Here is a 17,825-nt window from a genome sequence, read left to right as displayed (position 1 = left end):
ATAATGAGCAACTTAGCAGTTAATCAGTTTCAAGGGGAAATATAAATCATCTGCAGAACAAAGCCATGGCTTCATCTCTTTATTTAAATATAGAAAATTAATAATGTAAAAGATGAGACATTCAACATTTCTGTCTGTTGAGTCAGCAACCCCGTAAAAATTGATCCTGGATGATTGGGATCATAAAACATAAACCAGACTAGGACGTCAGGCGAAATACAATGTGGTTATTTATTTGGAGCTGATGAATCATGTACATAACTGCTTCTTTTGGGGGAGTTGAGGATCAGTTCTTTTTTTTTTTTTTTTTTTGTCTGCGTCAGAATCATTCCAGATCCTCCTCATTGATGTGTTGCAGCGCCGTGCCTTTCTTTAAGGACAGCGAGCAGTCAGGCTGCTCGGGGCCAGCACAGGCCATGGAGACGCTAACAAATGGATACAAATGACACTCCGAATGAATTATACCGAAATACTATTTACAAGCAAACAATTTTTTGAAATTTTTTGATTCATAGAAAAGTATTCCTTCTTTGATGATTGTGCATTGTTAGTGATAGACTCGGCCTACCTGACTGAGCGTTCCGGTGCCAGTGCTTAACTTGTATAGCGCGAAAGCTGGGACCAGCAGGATGGAGGACAGGGTAGTCATCCAGCCCAACACGTAGGCCCAAGTGGGGTACACGTACCAGCGGTTGAAGGTCAGTGGCTGATAGTCGACTACAGAGTATATAAAAGAGCCCTGGGAAAATCATATATCATATATCACTATATCATCATCACTTCCCAATTCACACCATTTAGGTCTTGAGATGAGTTTGTCATTCGGTGATGCGGGTGTATGAAGTGCCTGATGAGCATGTTTCGCCAAAACCCTCAAGAAATTGAAGTTTAACTCACCAGTGAAACCAATGGGGTCAGGTAGCGCCAGCAGATTCTGAACAAGGGGTTTGCACGCTCGCCTGTCATGTCTGCTATGATGCCACACAGCCGTTCTGCTCCTTCATGGAGAAGTATGTACAATTGTACAAAACAAAGACCATATTAGAATGACATCAATAGTCTACTTAATACTAATGTTGAGCCATTTACCACTTACAACTAGTGGTGGGCGGATCGATGCAAATATCGGTATTATCGATACCAAGTCAGTATCGATACTGACTGACACTATAATATCGATCTAGCAATGAAGGCAGAATTTTTAGTTTGATAACTAATTTGTTTAAGTTTGTTTTTCTGGGGAAAAAAAAACAATAATTTTCTATTTATCAACAAATTTGACTGCTTTTACTGCATCAAAATGTACTGCTTTGTCATATTATTGTTAACGCCCTTAATGAAAACTGTCATTTCTATAGTTCTTTTTGCCAAGTCAAAAAATATGACGCAATTACGGTACATTTATAAAAAATCAAATAAAGACATAATCCATCAACCTACCAAATATCCAGCCTACTGCCAAACTCTCAAACACACAGAGAAAGAGAATGCAGGCTCCATTGCAAGCGTAGTAGTCAAAAATCTGGAAGATGTACATCCCTCCCTGAGAATGGCATCAGGGAGAATTATTTCAACTCATTGGCCACAATATGTGATGTGCCTAATGAAATGCCCAACATGAATGTCCAGTTGATTTCACTCAAAATAGATGGGCCATTTCTAGTGTTGTTCCGATACCGATACTGCATTAAAACAGTGGTATCGGTATCGGTGACTACTCACAAGTAACATGCCGATACCATTAATTCCAACACTACTATAGGATTTTGGATGCAGCATCTTGTGTCTTGTTCGTGCATGACATTCACTGATATGTGATATGTTCACTGCATGCCGATGTAAGATATCCTATTGGCCCTTGAATGCCCTGAACCAATAGCAGGGCAGCTTTTTCATGTTGAGGAAAAGAAAACTCAAGTATCGGTATGGTATCGGTATCGGCCGATACTGCAAAGCTGGGTATCGGTATCGGGGGCAAAAAACGGTATCGGAACAACACTAGCCATTTCATTACATGCAACATGTAATGGCTTGACCCAGCTCAATTGGGTTTAGACTTTCATTTTTATTTTTTATTTTTTTTTGACAGCACAGACTGATTCATTGGTGATGCCGATGCGAGCCAACATTCCGACCTCGGTGATCATGATGAGCTGCAAGAAGAAACACGTGAGGCAGAAAAGCAGGAGGAATCCTTCCCGCCTGCCCTTCCGACGCATCACTGTGGGAAACATGTCTGTGACTGACGTCATCACCACCTCCATGGCAACAAACTGCAGAGAGAACAGAGCCGTGAGGTCACTTCCAAGCAGAAAAAAAATCGCCAAGACGGAGGTCTAACCTGTGTGTCGAGGCCAAGGAGGAGGAGCATGACGAAGAAGCAGATGGACCACACTTGAGGCAGAGGCATCATGGCTACCGCTTGAGGGTATGCGATAAATGCCAAGCCTGGGCCTGAAACCAACATCCACGTGTACCATTAGTTTAGAACATTGAAGTGGACACAATTACAGACAGCACAGCAGAATAGTGTTTAGCACATCTGCATCAGGATTTGATTCTTGGTTCCTCCCACATTATAAAACATGCATACATGTTAGGTTAATTGAAGACGCTTCATTTTCTATGGTTGTGAATGTGTGAGTGCTTGTTTGTGAGTAAAAGTGGATGGATGGATTGATGAAGAGAAGTCTAGTAAAATCATACTGCTATCAAGTTTTAACACAAGGGCCACCATCTTGTCTTCATGTCACACAATGACATGCGTTGTTTGCTTCGTCTATGCAATACAATTTGGAGCAAAAGCTTCAAATTGTATTCCATTGTTCTTTTTTGTCTACATGTCTGCATGTTTTTCCAAAAACCTTTTTGTATGTGTTTTTTGTATGCTACCAAAGTGGCAGTCGTGTCAAACGTTGGTTTGTTTACAGTGCTAATGCTAGCTTAGCTTGTTTTGTTGAGTGATAAGCTAACTATCTAGCAACTTTTTGTGGTTGGAGACTATCACACCATTTGCTAGTTTCACCACATCCACTCATTTATTTATTTATTTATTTATTTATTTATTTATTTGTTTATTTGTCATAGAGTGAGTGAAGTTTACCTGACTCAGCCACCTCTGCAATAGGAACACCTTGTTCTTGAGCCATAAATCCCAGCACGGAGAAGACCGCAAAGCCAGCCACCACACTGGTACAACTGTTCAGCAAACATAGCCATAAGCTGTCTCTGCAACACAAAAATGCATTTTTGTAGGTTGGAGCTTTACTCTTCAGACGGGATGAGTATGAGCTATGCCCACAAATTTATCCAAAGGGACCATTCTTGACCAACATACAAGGTTGAAGCAGCTAAACAAGAATTACACAAATAAAATTTGGACCATAACTCCCTTCCGTATTTATTTGTACATATTTTGGGTTGTAATTTCAATTTAATTCCAATTTAGTTTTCTAATCAAGCAATTAACTTAAAAACAACTACAAGGAACGGTCATTTTAAACATTGTCAGTAGGGGGCGTCACAAACATGTTTACTACATTTAGCTTTTTCTAGTACTGTACTCAAAATTTAATGCACACTCTCAGTAAATGTCAACTTTCACTTGCATAGTTAAACAAAAACACTTACGCTCATATTGTAAAATTTGGTTTACTGTATTTTGCAGAGATGTACAAGTGATCTGCATTATTGTTTAGAGTTGTTTCTGATGTATGTAGCTAAATAAGGTTACTAAAATATAGGAATAGCTTTCAGTATGACGCAGTGCTGTGCAACACCATTGCAAAGTACAATATCAATAATATACATGCTGAAGTGTTAATTTCATACTGTCAAAAAGGTACTGTACATATCATCTTTGTAAAGGCAGAATTTGTTCATTCAGCTCTTAGCCAGTCCATGTGTACCTAACGTTGTGACCATTTAGTGTGTGTATATGCATGTCACTATGACACCAACTTGTAGCAATTGTTTCTTTGGGTGTTGTAGCTGCCAAGTACATTCAAGGTGCCCACACCGACGCTGTACGAGAATAAAATCTGCGAGCCGGCGTCCAGCCACACCTGTTTTAAAAAGACACCCAAATGTATTTGTCCTTTATCACAATGTATGTAATATAACATAGTCTTACTTGAGGGTCTACGAGTCTTGACAGCTCAGGCAGAAGGTAGAACTCCACTCCTTGTCTGGCTCCCGGAAGAGAGACTCCTCGAATTAAAAGAACGAGGAGCATCACATAAGGGAAAGTAGCAGTGAAGTACACCACCTGGAAAAGAAGGAGGTCACATTAAATACATTTGTTTTCTTTTCTTTTTTAGTGTTTGCTGCGGTTTGACGGACTTCACCTTTCCAGTTGATTTGACACCTTTCCAGATGCAGAAATAACAAATGACCCAATTAGCCAGGAGGCAAAGAAGCACCTCCCATCTGATGCTGCCAATCTCCTCAATGCCCCCTGAGATTTTCAACACTCGACGTCTACACAGGTTAAAAGCAACAACATATATATATATTTGCCATTTAGAATGTTTCCTTTTAGTGTATTATTTTTCTTACTCCCAGAATTCCGTTGCTGCTGAGGTTGCTTTGGTGTGGTTAGTGTAGTTCTTTATTGCAACATTGACACAATCCACTGAAAGAATGACAATGGGAACTCCAAATCAGGACAAAAACACACAGAGAGAGAGAGAGAGAGAGAGAGAGAGAGAGAGAGAGAGAGAGAGAGAGAGAGAGAGAGAGAGAGAGAGAGAGAGAGAGAGAGAGAGAGAGAGAGAGAGGATAAAGACCTCACCTGTGTTCCAGTAGTTGTCACAGGTGCTCCAGGGCAGCTGGTAGTTGAAGGAGAACAGCAGGTAGAACAAAGTCCAGGCCAGAATAATAATGTAGGTCATGCAGCTGTAAAGCAGGATGAGCTGCCCTCCATAGCCAACACCTGACACGCATCACACATTCGACGTTCAAGTATTCTCTCTTGTCATATTTTACATGTAAACACCACATATTGAGATGTGCATCTCTCCAATAAAGGATGATTCAATATCTCAATACATTCAAGTAACATTTTCAACAGTATAAGGATTCAATTTGGCGATTGTGGTGTATTGTTACAATGTGAACGCTCGGCGGCACTTTGGCATGTTGTCTATGGATGTAGCCCACGCTGTCGTCAAACCAGCACAAGGTAGAGAAATACAAAGGCGATTAGATTGGAAATGGGAGGGCTGTAGCTTTTGCTAGGTTCAGTAATATGTTTAAAAAAAAGCCCATATTATTCAAGTTCAATAAACACAGTGAAACATATATTAAAACTGTATCCTCTATTAGATGCAGCTGTATCAAAACTGGATTAAAACAGATGACAATGTATCACAAAATGGAAATGTCCCACCACTGCAAATGTTTTTGGTTTGAATTGAGTGCTGTTAATGTTTGCCTCACACTTACATTGACATACCATTTGTGTTATGTTTCATTCAGTGTGTAATGAGTTACTAACATCTCATAGGCTACTACTCAAAATGTTGTGACCTAAATGAAACACTCAGCTGTCCTAACTGTGTGGAAAAATGTAAGTGGGTCCTTTTTGGAGAGAAAAACAGTCTCCTTCATGCTGTGTGTTAGAATGACAGGTTTGTAGTGTTGCAGACCTTCAGCCAGTGGGCACAGCTTCCTCCAGCAGGTGATACCCCCCTCCTGGGTGTGCTGTCCCACAGCCGTCTCCAAAAGGAAGAGCGGCACACCGCACGTCACCGCAAACACCAGATACGGCACCAGGAACGCACCTGAATGTTTCACATGCCTTTTTGTGTTACGGACAACTTTCGGAAAAAAGCGCCGATCGCCATATTTTGCTTACCGCCGCCATTTTTGTAGCACAGGTACGGAAACCTCCACACGTTGCCAAGGCCCACAATGTTTCCGGCAACAGCCAGAAGAAACTCCATCTTGTTGCCCCAGTGTCCTCTCTCCTCAAGTGCATCTTGGTTCAGGTATACTCCACGTTTTTCCCCCCACATTGCCTAAAAGCTCAACGTAAGTGAATACCTTCCTTGTAGCTACATACAACACTTGCTTGCTGTATAGATTTACTTGGATGCCAAATGCTCACTCAAAGTCCGGTAATGAGCAACTGGCTGAGCGGTTAATCAGTTCTCAGGACAAATTTAAGTTATCTCCAGAACATATAAGTCATGGCTTCATCTCTTTATTTAAATCCACAAATATATTGAAAGGCATCAATACAACATTCTACAAGTACTGGTACAAAACTGTCAAGCATGATGAAATTAAAACATTAATATCTATATTATATTAAAAAAAAAATACTTCAATACCCATCGTGTGCTTTCTGTCAAACCCACACTTTATTCCAGTCAATAATAAAATGCTAATCTTGCACATAAGACATTAAAGTAAACAAAAACACATGCCATTCATGTTTAACCGGTAAATATCACTTACCTCACTTCGTCCCCCAAGTGTGAAACCTTTCGTCATGCTGTAGTGAAATGGCAACAGGTGCGCAAACCAATCTGAATTTTGCTTCTCTGCTCAACTTGACCACGGGTCAATGTAGTAAACAGGTGTGTGTGGCAATTACATACTCTGGGGTATGTGGTCTAACAATTTTAAACAAACAAGAGTTACTCATATGATTTCAGGCCTGGCTAAAACTAAGAAGTCATTTTTTCAGGATGGTGTTGAGCCAAAGGGAGGACTTGTTTGGTCTTCTGATCATTTTTAACACATTCACTGCCAATCCAGCAAAAAAAAAAAATTGACGTTGACGTCTTTTTCCGTCAATGGCAGTGAATGAGTTAAGGAGTACGCCGCCCAAGATGAAAACCTCTCCAGTTGAACTAAGTTCCCTGCAGGCTCACTGATTTGACTTGCAGACTCAAGTTTTTGCCTCCAACATATGAGAGACATTTCTGGAAGCCGTGTGGAAAATCACAATAAAACCTCGATATCAACAGAAACAGTGAAAAGATGAAAAGAAATGAAAGTTCAAGATTAAACTAAACAAAATATAAAAAAAAATAAAAAATAAATAAGAGAGGAGCAACAATCCACATAGTTTACCAAATAGGAAAGAATGTTTATTTTGTCTGTTATTTTAATCTTGTTACTGTAATGTTTATCTACTATATCCAAAACTGTCAATAAACAGATTGTTGAGGTGGAAAACAAGTAGTACAAGAAGCTATCGTACATTTCAGAAGATGAGTGTGCAAACATGCTGAAGGGGGATAAGATGAGAGTCAGGTTTTGAATAGCACACATGGGTTGTGAACTTGTGACTACTTGATTGAATAAATAACCTCAAGCAAAGGCTTTTTTTTTTTTTTTAACTGCTTGAGTCAAGGCTTGCTGAGCTTACTGGCGCTTACACTGGGTGGGAAGCAAGTCATCTGTGTTCGCTCCCACAACGGCACCTATGTCGAACTGCACGAAATACCAAAAGTTAGCAATGGCGTGGGATACTTTGTCATTTTTAATGATGTAAATAACTGCGTAGATTTGGGAGTTTGGGATCTGTGAGTGTTTTTTTTTTCTTTTCTTTTTTTTTCTGTGTCACAATCATTCAAGATCCTCCTCAGTGATGTCTTGCGGCGTGGTCTCTCTATTTAGGGCCAGCGAGCAGTCAGGCGGCTTGGGCCAGCACAGGCCATGGAGACGCTAACAAATGGATACAAATGACACTGTTGAATTGAGATATGCCAAAATCATGTAGGTAATTATTTGCTTTTTTTTAGTCACAGAAATCCTGTTTCTTCCTTCACTTTCATTTTCACTGGTGGACTTGGCGCACCTGACTGAGTGTTCCCTTGGCGGTGCTCAGTTTGTACAGCGCCCAACCCGGGACCAACAAGATGGAGGACAGGGCCATCATCCAGCCCATCACGTAGGCCCAGGTGGGATACACGTACCAGCGGTTGAATGTCAGTGGCTTGTAGTCAACTAGAGAATATATAAAAGAGCCCTAGACAACAAGAAAAAAAATTCAAGTTTTAAATACTGTACCTACTACGAGATAATACTTTGATTAGTTTTTTTATAATTGTTTTTTATTACAAATTTAAAGGATAAAATCATAAAACCATTGTTAATAAAATAATATATTTTATATTACATACACATTCATTCGTTTAAAAAAATTCAAATGTGGCCTTCAGAACAATTAAGTTCGCCCACCCGTTAAATGGTGCACGTCATGAAATGGATGACAAGCACATAACAGCTCAAACCTGAAGAATGAGAAGTCCCACTCACCAGTGAAACCAAAGGGGTCAGGTAGCGCCAGCAGATTTTGAAGAACGGGTTAGGACGCTCGCCTGTCATGTCCGCTATGATAACGCACAGCCGCTCTGTGCCTTCAGGGAGAAGAATGTAGAGTACAAAAGCATGCAATAATTAGCCCATAATCAAACTACTGTAAGACTTGTTGTCACTGTTCATTGCTGTAACAAAATCGAAAATCTGCTACCAATAAACCACATCGACTCACATATCAAATTAAAGGCCTTGATGAAAGCTTACCAGATCTGCATTTCCTTCTGCCAATAAGTCATAAATTACCACACTATGAAAAAAAGAGACATGACGCATCAACCTACCAAATATCCAGCCCATTGCCAAGCTTTTAAACACGCAGAGAAAGAGAAGGCAGGTTCCACTGCAAGCGTAATAGTCGAAAATCTGAAAGACGAACATCCCTCCCTGAAGACATCAAAGAGAAATATTTGTACTCACTGGCCACAATATTGGGGACACCTGTATTACGTAATACTCAACTCAACTTTATTTATAAAGCACTTTAAAACAACTGTTGCTGCATACAAAGTGCTGTGCATGGAATAAAAAGCAGTCACGCAGTAAAGTGAAGAAGAATAACAAAATAAAATAACTATAAGTAAGTATCCAAGTCAATAAAATTAATAAGAAGTAGGTAAGTGAACCCCGTGACCCTTGTGAGGATTAAGCGGTCAAGAAAATGGATGAATGGATGGATAGGTAAGTGAATACGTAAATACAATAAATAATACAAATTACTTGTAATAACACAGAATACAGTGGACATCATAAAGCACTGAAACTGCACTGCTAAGTCTCATGCTGAGTCAAAGCCAAATAGTAGAGATATATTTTAAGACGGCTTTTGGAAAATGGCTGCCACATAGACCAATGGTTAAACCTGTGAAGGCTCTATCGCTGAATCTTTTCTCTTGAGCTTGTCCTACGTTTACAACAGATTCCATGCTTTTAGTATCAAATGAGGAATTTCTTCATGAATTTCCCTAACTATATGGCTCGTCACCGAGGGGTGGAGCCTGCTCACTTTTCCTACTAGTCATTTAGGGTGATTCATTGATGTGTGTTGTTATTTTAAGGGGAATGCTCTACAAGTTGTACACTAATTGCTTTACATAGTAGAAAAGTTCCATTTTGTTAGTGTCATTCAATGATAAGATGCAACAATTATTAACAAAAATGCGAGTTTTGTGAGCTACTATATATGAAAGGTAAAACCATTTGATTACATGATGATAGGCTATCACCATGCTCATGTTATGGACTTTAATTGAAGTAAGCTACTTTTTGACAGCACTGAATCATAGCCAGTGTGAGTATGTATTCCCACCTCAGTGGCCATGATGAGCTGAAAGAGGAAACACGCCAGGCAGAAGAGCAGGAGGAAACTTTCATGCCTGCCTGCCCGACGCATCACCGTGGGAAATATGTCTGAGATGGACGTCATCATCACCTCTATGTCGACAAACTGCAGAAAGGAGTCAAGCTATAAGGTCACTTCCATCAACTCTCACAAAATCTTGACCATTGCACCACATGTATCGAGATATGTACCAAATCATAATTCATTAGAAAGGGTATTTGAATTCATTTAACAAGGGACTCTCCCATTGAGTTACAATATCTTTTCTCACAGGGAGTCCTAGTCAAGACAGGTGGCAGAAAATTGTACAACAAACATCAGACTCAACAGAGCCACAGACAAACAACTACCGGTATACTAAATTTGATACAATTTTGGACCAATTATTGGATCATTTCCAACAGTGATTAGGAATCAGTGTTCGAACCTGTGTGTCCAAGCCCAGGAGGATGATCATGACAAAGAAGCAGACTGACCACAATTGAGGCAGCGGCATCATGGCGACGGCCTGAGGGTACGCGATGAATGCCAAGCCTGGACCTGGAAAAAACATGGACTGTTAATATCTACCATTCAAATTATTTGAAGTGGCTCAAACGTGGGTAGCATCCTAAACAGATATCGGAGCAACATCATGAGGCTCCTACTGTGAGTCCTCCTGTTTTGATTTTGTTTTTGTGTTTTTGTTTTTAGTTGTGTTATTTGATTAGCTTTTTTTTTTTTTCTTTTTTTCTTTTTGCACTTCAGGACCACCGAAGTTTACAGTCTCTGCCACCGCCGCACGTAAGCAGCCGGGTTTACATGGAGACGTTTTACTCATTCCGAATGAACTGACTTCAGAATGAAACTCTGTGGTCACCTGTTTACATGGGACATTATTCATTCCGATCTGCCGTTTACTATGGAAGCCCAAAAGTGTCAAAATTCAATAAATAAAAAGGCCTTTTTGAAATAACTATCCTTTTGATAAATAACAGACAATTATGTAATATGGCCATTAAAATGTAAAATGAGGAGTTGGTATTATTATGAAAAGTGTTCATACTGTTCTTTAATATGTAAAAAATATTTTATTTTGATTAAATATTTCATAATTATTATTTTAACAACGTGATACATTTGAAAAAAATGACACTTAATTTATTTTTCAAGGTTTTATAAGATAAGAAAACTTTGTTTTATAAAGTCAGTTTTTATTTCATAATGTCCTTTTCCACAATGGTCTTCTTTTACATAATGGCTAACTTAACTAACTGGATAACTTTGTAAAAAAAAAAGAAAAAGTTTTCTTATCTTATAAAACCTTGAAAATAAACTAAATGTCATTAATTTTAAAAAGTATGACGTTGTTAAAATTATCACTATGAAATATTTAATAAAAAAAAAAACATTTGTTACTTTTCAAAATAATACTAACACCTCATTTTAAAATTTAATGGCCATATGACATAATTGTCTGTTATTTATCAAAAGGATAGTTATTTCAAAATGACCTTTTAATTTATTGAATTTTGACACTTTTGGGCTTCCATAGTTTACATGCTCCCCCATTTAATCAGATCAGCCCCGCGGCAGCCGCAGGATGTACGGACATCGATCACGTGATTTATCATGATGGAGTTAATTCGTCATTTAACACAGTAGTTTTGGTAGTGTTAACACTTTTGTTGAAGCAACATCTTGGTAAAAACAAGTTTAAAGTACTTAATAACAAGTTCTCCCTCGTAGACAAGCTCTGGGGAGACACCGCCATTTTATTCATTTATTTATTTATTTATTTATTTATTTATTTTTTTAATTATCACTCATTCATACATACATACATACACAAGCTCACTTCATGTAAGCCACATGGGTCTCACAGGCGGGGGAGCGAACCCACGCCAACCGGCACCAAAGGCAAGTGACAGTTCCAGATTGATTGACAGGATGGGGAACCAATCGTTAAGATGATCCACGCGTAAGACGCGAAGAAATAACATGATCCGAAATACCTTTAAAGAGAGATTTATAAGTATATTTCAAGTTTACCTGACTCGGCCACCTCGGCGACAGGAACGCCTTGCTCATGAGCCATGAATCCCAACACTGAGAACACAGCAAAGCCAGCCACCACACTGGTACAACTGTTCAGCAAACTCAGCCACAAGCAATCCCTGCAACACACAAACATATTTGTATCATATATATATATATATATATATATATATATATATATATATATATATATATATATATATATATATATATATATATATATATATACTAACTTGTAGCAATTGTTGCTGCGGGTGTTGAAACTTCCCAGTACAGTTAGCGAGCCTGAACCAAGGCTGTAGGAGAAGAAGATCTGTGAGACGGCATCCATCCACACCTGTTCAAAAAGACACCTACTGCCATAAATGTGTTTGTCCTCCATCAGAGTGCATCTAAAACATTCTTCATACTTGAGGGTCCATGAGTCGTGACGGCTCAGGAAAAATGTAGAACTCCACTCCTTGTCTGGCTCCCGGCAGAGTGATTCCTCGGATCAAAAGGATGAGGAGCATCACGTAAGGGAAAGTGGCAGTGAAATAAACCGCCTGGGTGAGAGGAGGGTCACAAGATTTCACAGCATTTAATGAGTATTTATTTCGAGCAGTTTGATGGACTTCACCTTTCCAGTTGATTTGATGCCTTTCCAGATACAGAAGTAACAAATGAACCACACAGCCAGGAGGCACAGAAGCACCTCCCACCTGATGCTGCCAATCTCCTCAATGCCCCCTGAGATTTTCAACACTCGGCGTCTGGACAGGTTAAAAAATGACAACAACATATTTGGTGTCACATAGAATGTTTTAATGGGATGTTTAATGTATTGTCTTACTTACTCCCAGAATTCCATTGCTCCTGAGGTTCCGTTGGTGTGGTTGGTGTGGTTCCTTGTTGTAATATTGACACAATCAGCTAAAAGAATGACAGGTATTCATTCTCTGTATTACATGTATATGTGTATAAGTATATGCTGTATGTAGCGTACAAAGGCTTGGGGAGTATGTGCAAGACCTCACCTGTGTTCCAGTCGTTGTCACAGGAGCTCCAGGGCAGCGGAGAGTTGAAAGAGAACACCAGGTAGAAGAAAGCCCAGGCCAGAATAATATTGTAGGTCACGGAGCCGTACAGCAGGTTCAGCTGCCCCCCATAGCCAATACCTGACACACCACACGTGTGAGGAATTTATCAATCTGATGGGTAAAAAAGTGCTAGCTGAAATTGTTGGTAAAGTGAAAATGATTAATTATTTCTCAGCTGTTGACTCAACCCCTGACATTTTCCACATTGATTAGATGACATTTATAAGAAGATTTGTGTCGCACTGAAGAGCGCTTTGTAAAATTTTTGCCAATAGTAAGGAAGAGTGGTGAAAGCCTGTTCCAGTCACTAACAAGTGTTTTAGAAGAAATGGGCGTTGATATTGCAACTTACAGGGAGCAGAACTATGATAATGTCAGCAATGTCATAAGCAGATCATCTTGGTTAGGGTTTGGGAGCGGGGGGGCTATATTTGATGGTTAGCCCCAGGGCCTATAAGTAGGTAAAGGCGGCCCTGAGGGTTACACAAATTAGCAGGCACCTGTAGCACTCCCAGATGTACAAAAAAAGTCCATTGTAACCATGTCATGTTTTGGTTCTGTTTAGGGTGGGTTTTGCTTTGTTTTTGTTGGGTTTTTAGTTTGTCATGTTTATGTTCTGATTTCCTGGTTTTCCCTAGTCTCGTTAAGCCTTTCCATGTCCACCTGTGTTTACCTGCCCGTCCTCATGTGCCAACCAATCAGCACCCCCTTCCACTTGTGTCTTGCCCAGCTGTGTCTCGTCGTGTGTAATTAGTGTGTGTATTTAGTATTCGGTTTTCGTGTCAGTGTTTGTCGGTTCATTATTCTTGTTTCCCCACGTCCATGCTGCCATCGTTTAGGCTGCTCCTGTATAGTTTTTCCCTTTGGTATTTTTGTTATTCTTTGTCACCAAACCCTGTTTGCAACTTTAGTTTTTGTTGGATTAAATTGACTCTTTTTCGCACCTCTGACTCGTCCGCCTCCTGCATTTGGGTCCACCACCATACTTCATAGTTCCTGACAAACCATATGTTAAAATGAACTTTTTTTTTAGTCCTATTTTGGCCAATTTTTGCATATTTACATACTTTTGCTGACTTCTTCGTGACGTTTCATCCGGTGGATTTCAAACTTGGCCAGTTTATTATTTTTATTTATTTATATTTTATTTTTATTTCATTGTATGTGAGTACTGGACAGGGCAGATTGTTGCACACCTTCAGCCAGTGGGCACAGCTTCCTCCAGCAGGTGACGATACCCTCTTGTGTGTGCTGGCCCAAAGTGGTCTCCAAGAGGAAGAGCGGTACACCGCACGTCACCACAAATGCCAGATATGGCACCAGGAATGCACCTGAATGTTACACACAATTATGTACAATATTTGCAAGAAGTGTCGTGCCGATGGCCACATTTGCTTACCACCGCCGTTTTTGTAGCACAAGTACGGAAACCGCCATACATTTCCCAGGCCCACAATGTTCCCGGCAACAGTTAGAAGATACTCAATCTTGTTGCCCCAGTGTCCTCTCTCCTCATGTGCATCTTGACGATTTCCCCCCCGCATTGCCTAAAAGTACGACGTGAATTCAACTTTCGTTTCAGCCACGCACACATATACGACATACACTTAAGGTTACATCATGAGCAAGTGGGTGAGTAGTTCAGTTTGACGACGAGATATCTTTAAAGCAGGAGTTGCCAAACTGTTTGAAACTGAAAGCTACTTCTTAGCAGCTAAGGGCTACCAGTTTGATACACATTTCTGAAATAAGAAACTGTTCAAATTAACTTTAATAATGGTATTATTAAGGCCTGACTTACCATATTTAATCAGCCTATATTAACTCTTTTTAAAGTAAAAAAAAAAAATGTGCAAAAAAGAAATTATTTATTTTGGATATGTTAACACACTAAACGATAAAACAAAGAAATTTATGTTCAAACAAGGTGGAAAAATCAGCCAATTTATGACAATTTTGCTCTGTTATAAACTTAAATACAGTCTTCCCTCGCTATAACGCGGTTCACTTTTCGCGGTCTCGCTGTATCGCGTTTTTTTTTCTAAGTGCAATTTTGCATATTTTTTTACAGTAATATACCCATTTTATAAAATTTAGGAAGGTTTGAACATCGTCAAAGTTTGAACAAGAGAGAAATGTGAGAACATGTAAATGCCTCAATGAGAAAAGTGTATAAATTGTGCGGTCGGGGATTTTAGAGCCTTAAAACATTTATAAGAATTGTAAAACATAAAGCTAACTACTTCATGGATTTCATTTATTGCGGGTATTTTTTGGAACCTAACCCCAGCGGAAAACGAGGGAACACTGTAATAAAGGACAAAGTATTGTAAAACAGGCAAATGTTCTGCCTGAACTTCAGATTTTTAATGGTTGTAAGCATTAAGCTTGCAACTGGATCAGGGCGTGCCCTGAATAAAGCAGGGATGGGCTCCAGCACCTCCGTGACCCTTGTGAGGAATAAGCGGTTCGGGAAATTTTTGGATGGCTATATCAAGCACTGCAAACTAAATAGTAACATTTTCATATATTAAAAATGTACAAATTTTACTTACCGTAATTAAATAAACACCTATCCTACATTTCTTTCAAAACCACTTTTAACACAGTGAATCATAAAACTGCAATATTGCCCATAATACTTCCATAGTTCCATCTATTATCTTAACCGCTTATCCTCAATACAACAACAATAACAACAACAAAAATAGCACATGCCATAATTGTTTCAAATGCTACATACCTCACTTCACCGACCAAAGTTGCAAACGTTTCTGCAGTTGTGAAATGGTGACAGGTTCACAAAACTCTGCTCAACCGGACCTGCTCTCTGCTTGGCAAACCAGGTGAATGTGTTAACTTCAGCTGTGGTGAAATTAGAATTAAACAAACACACTCTCAAAGTTTGTGGTTAGATGAGGAGGGTAAACTTAACAGTTTAATTAAGTTTAATTATTGAGTTGAATTATTAGACATGAGTTCACACCAGGCCACAAAGTCACAGGATTGGCCGTCAACGCCTAAGTTTACACAACACGCTTATATAATGACAATATTCAAGCAATATGGGTGCTATGTGTTGACAGATTTTAAATCACATCTGTGAGAGGAATTACACAGCAGGAATTACACTAAAAATGGGACAAACATTTTGTGTACACTTTTGGTAGGCCTTTATATAACATTGACTGCCTACTTTTGTTACTCAGGGTAGCACCAAGTCAAAATAATTTATTATCAAAGGTTGGAAGAATTTAATGCAAGACTAATAATTACACTAATAATATGTATTATTACCCTTTAAATAACTGCATGCATGCTCAAGTTTAACGTATCACAGGTTCTTCGAAAGAAACTCTTTACTAACTAATGAGAAATTGCTTGTGAATGCTGAAAGTTGAAAACAAGCATTTGAATGCATGTGGAATGTATAACAATAATGTTAAATGTTATTGAATTGATGGCTGTTAAATCTGCTGAATGCAGAGAATTGAATTTCGAATTGTTACTGCTACCTATGGCCAAAAAATGATTCTGCACACTCCCTTCTTCACGTAGCTACACAATGCACACTTGACATCATGCTTGCAGAAAGAGGGCGGGAAATTCAAACCCAAATATAGTGTGAAAATTATTGGCGAAAGGCTTGCAAGAGTTCCCATTGTTAACTGCTAAGGTGTTAATCAACGAATTAAAAAAAAAAAAAAATCAGTCATAAATGGTCAAAATAAAAAGGCTACTGTAAAATATTTGGGGGAATTTGTTACACAGAGCAGCTTTAAATAATTGGACAATGAGTTGCACTAAAATGTGGTCCAATCAAACTGGAATCAAACACAGGGCCTCCACATGCTAGTCATGTGCTTTAACCACTGTCGTATTGTGGACTTGGATGTATCTGTGAAATTGTATGCAATTGTATTGAATAATGCAGTTTAATGCGTTGAATTTGAATTTTGAATATAGAACGGGATAATCACGGGCAAAATCACGTCCCGCCTCTTCCGTGGCATATACCCCATAATAGTTAAATGTCAATTTCAAGTTACTGTCTAAAATGCTTGCTTGAAACTGTCCTACCGGCCAAACTGGATTTACGAAAAACAAGCATTATTTATTTAGCCTAAGATGACGTTTTAAAACAATTAATTAAACAACAGTCTGGATAAACATATCAGGTCCACAATGCTCCCGGCAACAGCCAGAAGAAACGCCACCTTGTTGCTCTGGTGACCTCACAGTAACTCAGTTAATCTGACCGCAAAAATTGGTCGACAAAGAATTACGCCTCCAAACTTTAATAATTTTAAAGCCATATGTCTGGAGTTAAAATCATACCAAAACCCCGTAAACACAAAAAACGTGATCTACGTACACAAAACCTGAGTTACGTGCACAAAACCTTTCTTGTTGTTGTAGTTGAAGATATGCTTCTTTGTGTACATAGATCTCGTTTTGTGCAAGTATTAGCAAATTACTTGTGCTATTGCTCCCTCTAACATGTTCTCATTTAGTGGTGAGTGGCAGCATTTTGAACCAGAAATTTGGCTGACTCCAAAGTAGCCTTAAAAAAACAAAGAACAAATTGTTCTTCTGTCCTAATAATACTGTTAAATGTCAATTGCTTGCTAGAAACTGTCCTACCAGCCAAACTGGATTTACTATAAACAAGCATTATTTATTTAGCTTAAGATGACTTTTTCCATCCATCCATCCATTTTCTTGACCGCTTATTCCTCACAAGGGTTGCGGGGGGTGCTGGAGCCTATCTCAGCTGGCTTTGGGCAGTAGGCGGGGTACACCCTGAACTGGTTGCCAGCCAATCACAGGGCACACAGAGACGAACAACCAACCACACTCACAAGCACACCTAGGGACAATTCGGAGCGCCCAATTAACCTGCCACGCATGTCTTTGGAAAGTGGGAGGAGACCGGAGTACCCGGAGAAGACCCATGCAGGCACGGGGCGAAAATGCAAACTCCACCCAGGAAGGCCGGAGCCTGGACTCGAAGCCGAGTCCTCAGAACTGGG

General features: G+C 39.3%; 2 protein-coding genes and 1 long non-coding RNA gene across 7 annotated transcripts; 1 reads left to right on the top strand and 2 right to left on the bottom strand.

The window, feature by feature from the left end:
- Positions 1-278: 278 nt before the first annotated feature.
- Positions 279-6,161, bottom strand: LOC144032751 (sodium- and chloride-dependent GABA transporter 2-like). Its single transcript, XM_077540125.1, has 14 exons — positions 5,858-6,161; positions 5,649-5,783; positions 4,793-4,933; positions 4,558-4,633; positions 4,347-4,479; positions 4,133-4,267; positions 3,961-4,064; positions 3,104-3,228; positions 2,342-2,454; positions 2,136-2,273; positions 1,441-1,543; positions 898-998; positions 569-739; positions 279-425 (listed from the first exon to the last, which is right to left on the bottom strand). The coding sequence occupies exons 1-14, from the start codon at positions 6,015-6,017 to the stop codon at positions 390-392; spliced, it is 1,671 nt and encodes a 556-aa protein (XP_077396251.1). The 5' UTR covers positions 6,018-6,161; the 3' UTR covers positions 279-389.
- LOC144032754 (uncharacterized) lies at positions 5,694-13,679 on the top strand. 5 transcript variants are annotated; one of them, XR_013287786.1, is made up of 7 exons: positions 5,694-6,033; positions 7,758-9,806; positions 9,950-10,028; positions 10,117-10,324; positions 10,424-10,459; positions 12,099-12,473; positions 12,556-13,679. It is a non-coding gene; the product is annotated as an uncharacterized LOC144032754 (long non-coding RNA). The 5 variants fall into 5 exon arrangements; XR_013287788.1 differs by lacking the exon at positions 5,694-6,033 and having other exon boundaries at positions 7,099-7,916; positions 9,649-9,806; XR_013287785.1 differs by lacking the exon at positions 5,694-6,033 and having other exon boundaries at positions 7,099-9,806; positions 12,099-12,262; positions 12,361-12,473.
- Positions 7,104-17,704, bottom strand: LOC144032749 (sodium- and chloride-dependent GABA transporter 3-like). The gene is made up of 14 exons (XM_077540123.1): positions 14,192-17,704; positions 13,989-14,123; positions 12,730-12,870; positions 12,550-12,625; positions 12,333-12,465; positions 12,124-12,258; positions 11,947-12,050; positions 11,708-11,832; positions 10,104-10,216; positions 9,644-9,781; positions 8,619-8,721; positions 8,275-8,375; positions 7,814-7,984; positions 7,104-7,680 (listed from the first exon to the last, which is right to left on the bottom strand). Exons 1-14 carry the CDS (start codon positions 14,334-14,336, stop codon positions 7,582-7,584), a joined length of 1,719 nt encoding a protein of 572 aa, XP_077396249.1. The 5' UTR covers positions 14,337-17,704; the 3' UTR covers positions 7,104-7,581.
- Positions 17,705-17,825: the final 121 nt, after the last annotated feature.

This window comes from Festucalex cinctus, chromosome 13 (genome assembly GCF_051991245.1).
Source record: "Festucalex cinctus isolate MCC-2025b chromosome 13, RoL_Fcin_1.0, whole genome shotgun sequence".
NCBI classification, from domain to species: domain Eukaryota; kingdom Metazoa; phylum Chordata; class Actinopteri; order Syngnathiformes; family Syngnathidae; genus Festucalex; species Festucalex cinctus.
Note: the sequence above shows the minus strand (reverse complement) of the source record. Positions and strands in the feature narration are given on the sequence as shown.

Coding starts and splice junctions, on each gene's coding strand:
- LOC144032751 (XM_077540125.1), bottom strand. CDS start 6,017: ATGTGGGGGGAAAAACGTGGAGTATACCTGAACCAAGATGCACTTGAG. Junction 4,634..4,792: donor TGACAACTACTGGAACACAG/GTGAGGTCTTTA, acceptor TCATTCTTTCAG/TGGATTGTGTCAATGTTGCA. Junction 4,480..4,557: donor GCAGCAACGGAATTCTGGGA/GTAAGAAAAATA, acceptor TAACCTGTGTAG/ACGTCGAGTGTTGAAAATCT.
- LOC144032749 (XM_077540123.1), bottom strand. CDS start 14,336: ATGCGGGGGGGAAATCGTCAAGATGCACATGAGGAGAGAGGACACTGG. Junction 12,259..12,332: donor GCATCAAATCAACTGGAAAG/GTGAAGTCCATC, acceptor CCTCTCACCCAG/GCGGTTTATTTCACTGCCAC. Junction 11,833..11,946: donor CGCAGCAACAATTGCTACAA/GTTAGTATATAT, acceptor TGTGTGTTGCAG/GGATTGCTTGTGGCTGAGTT.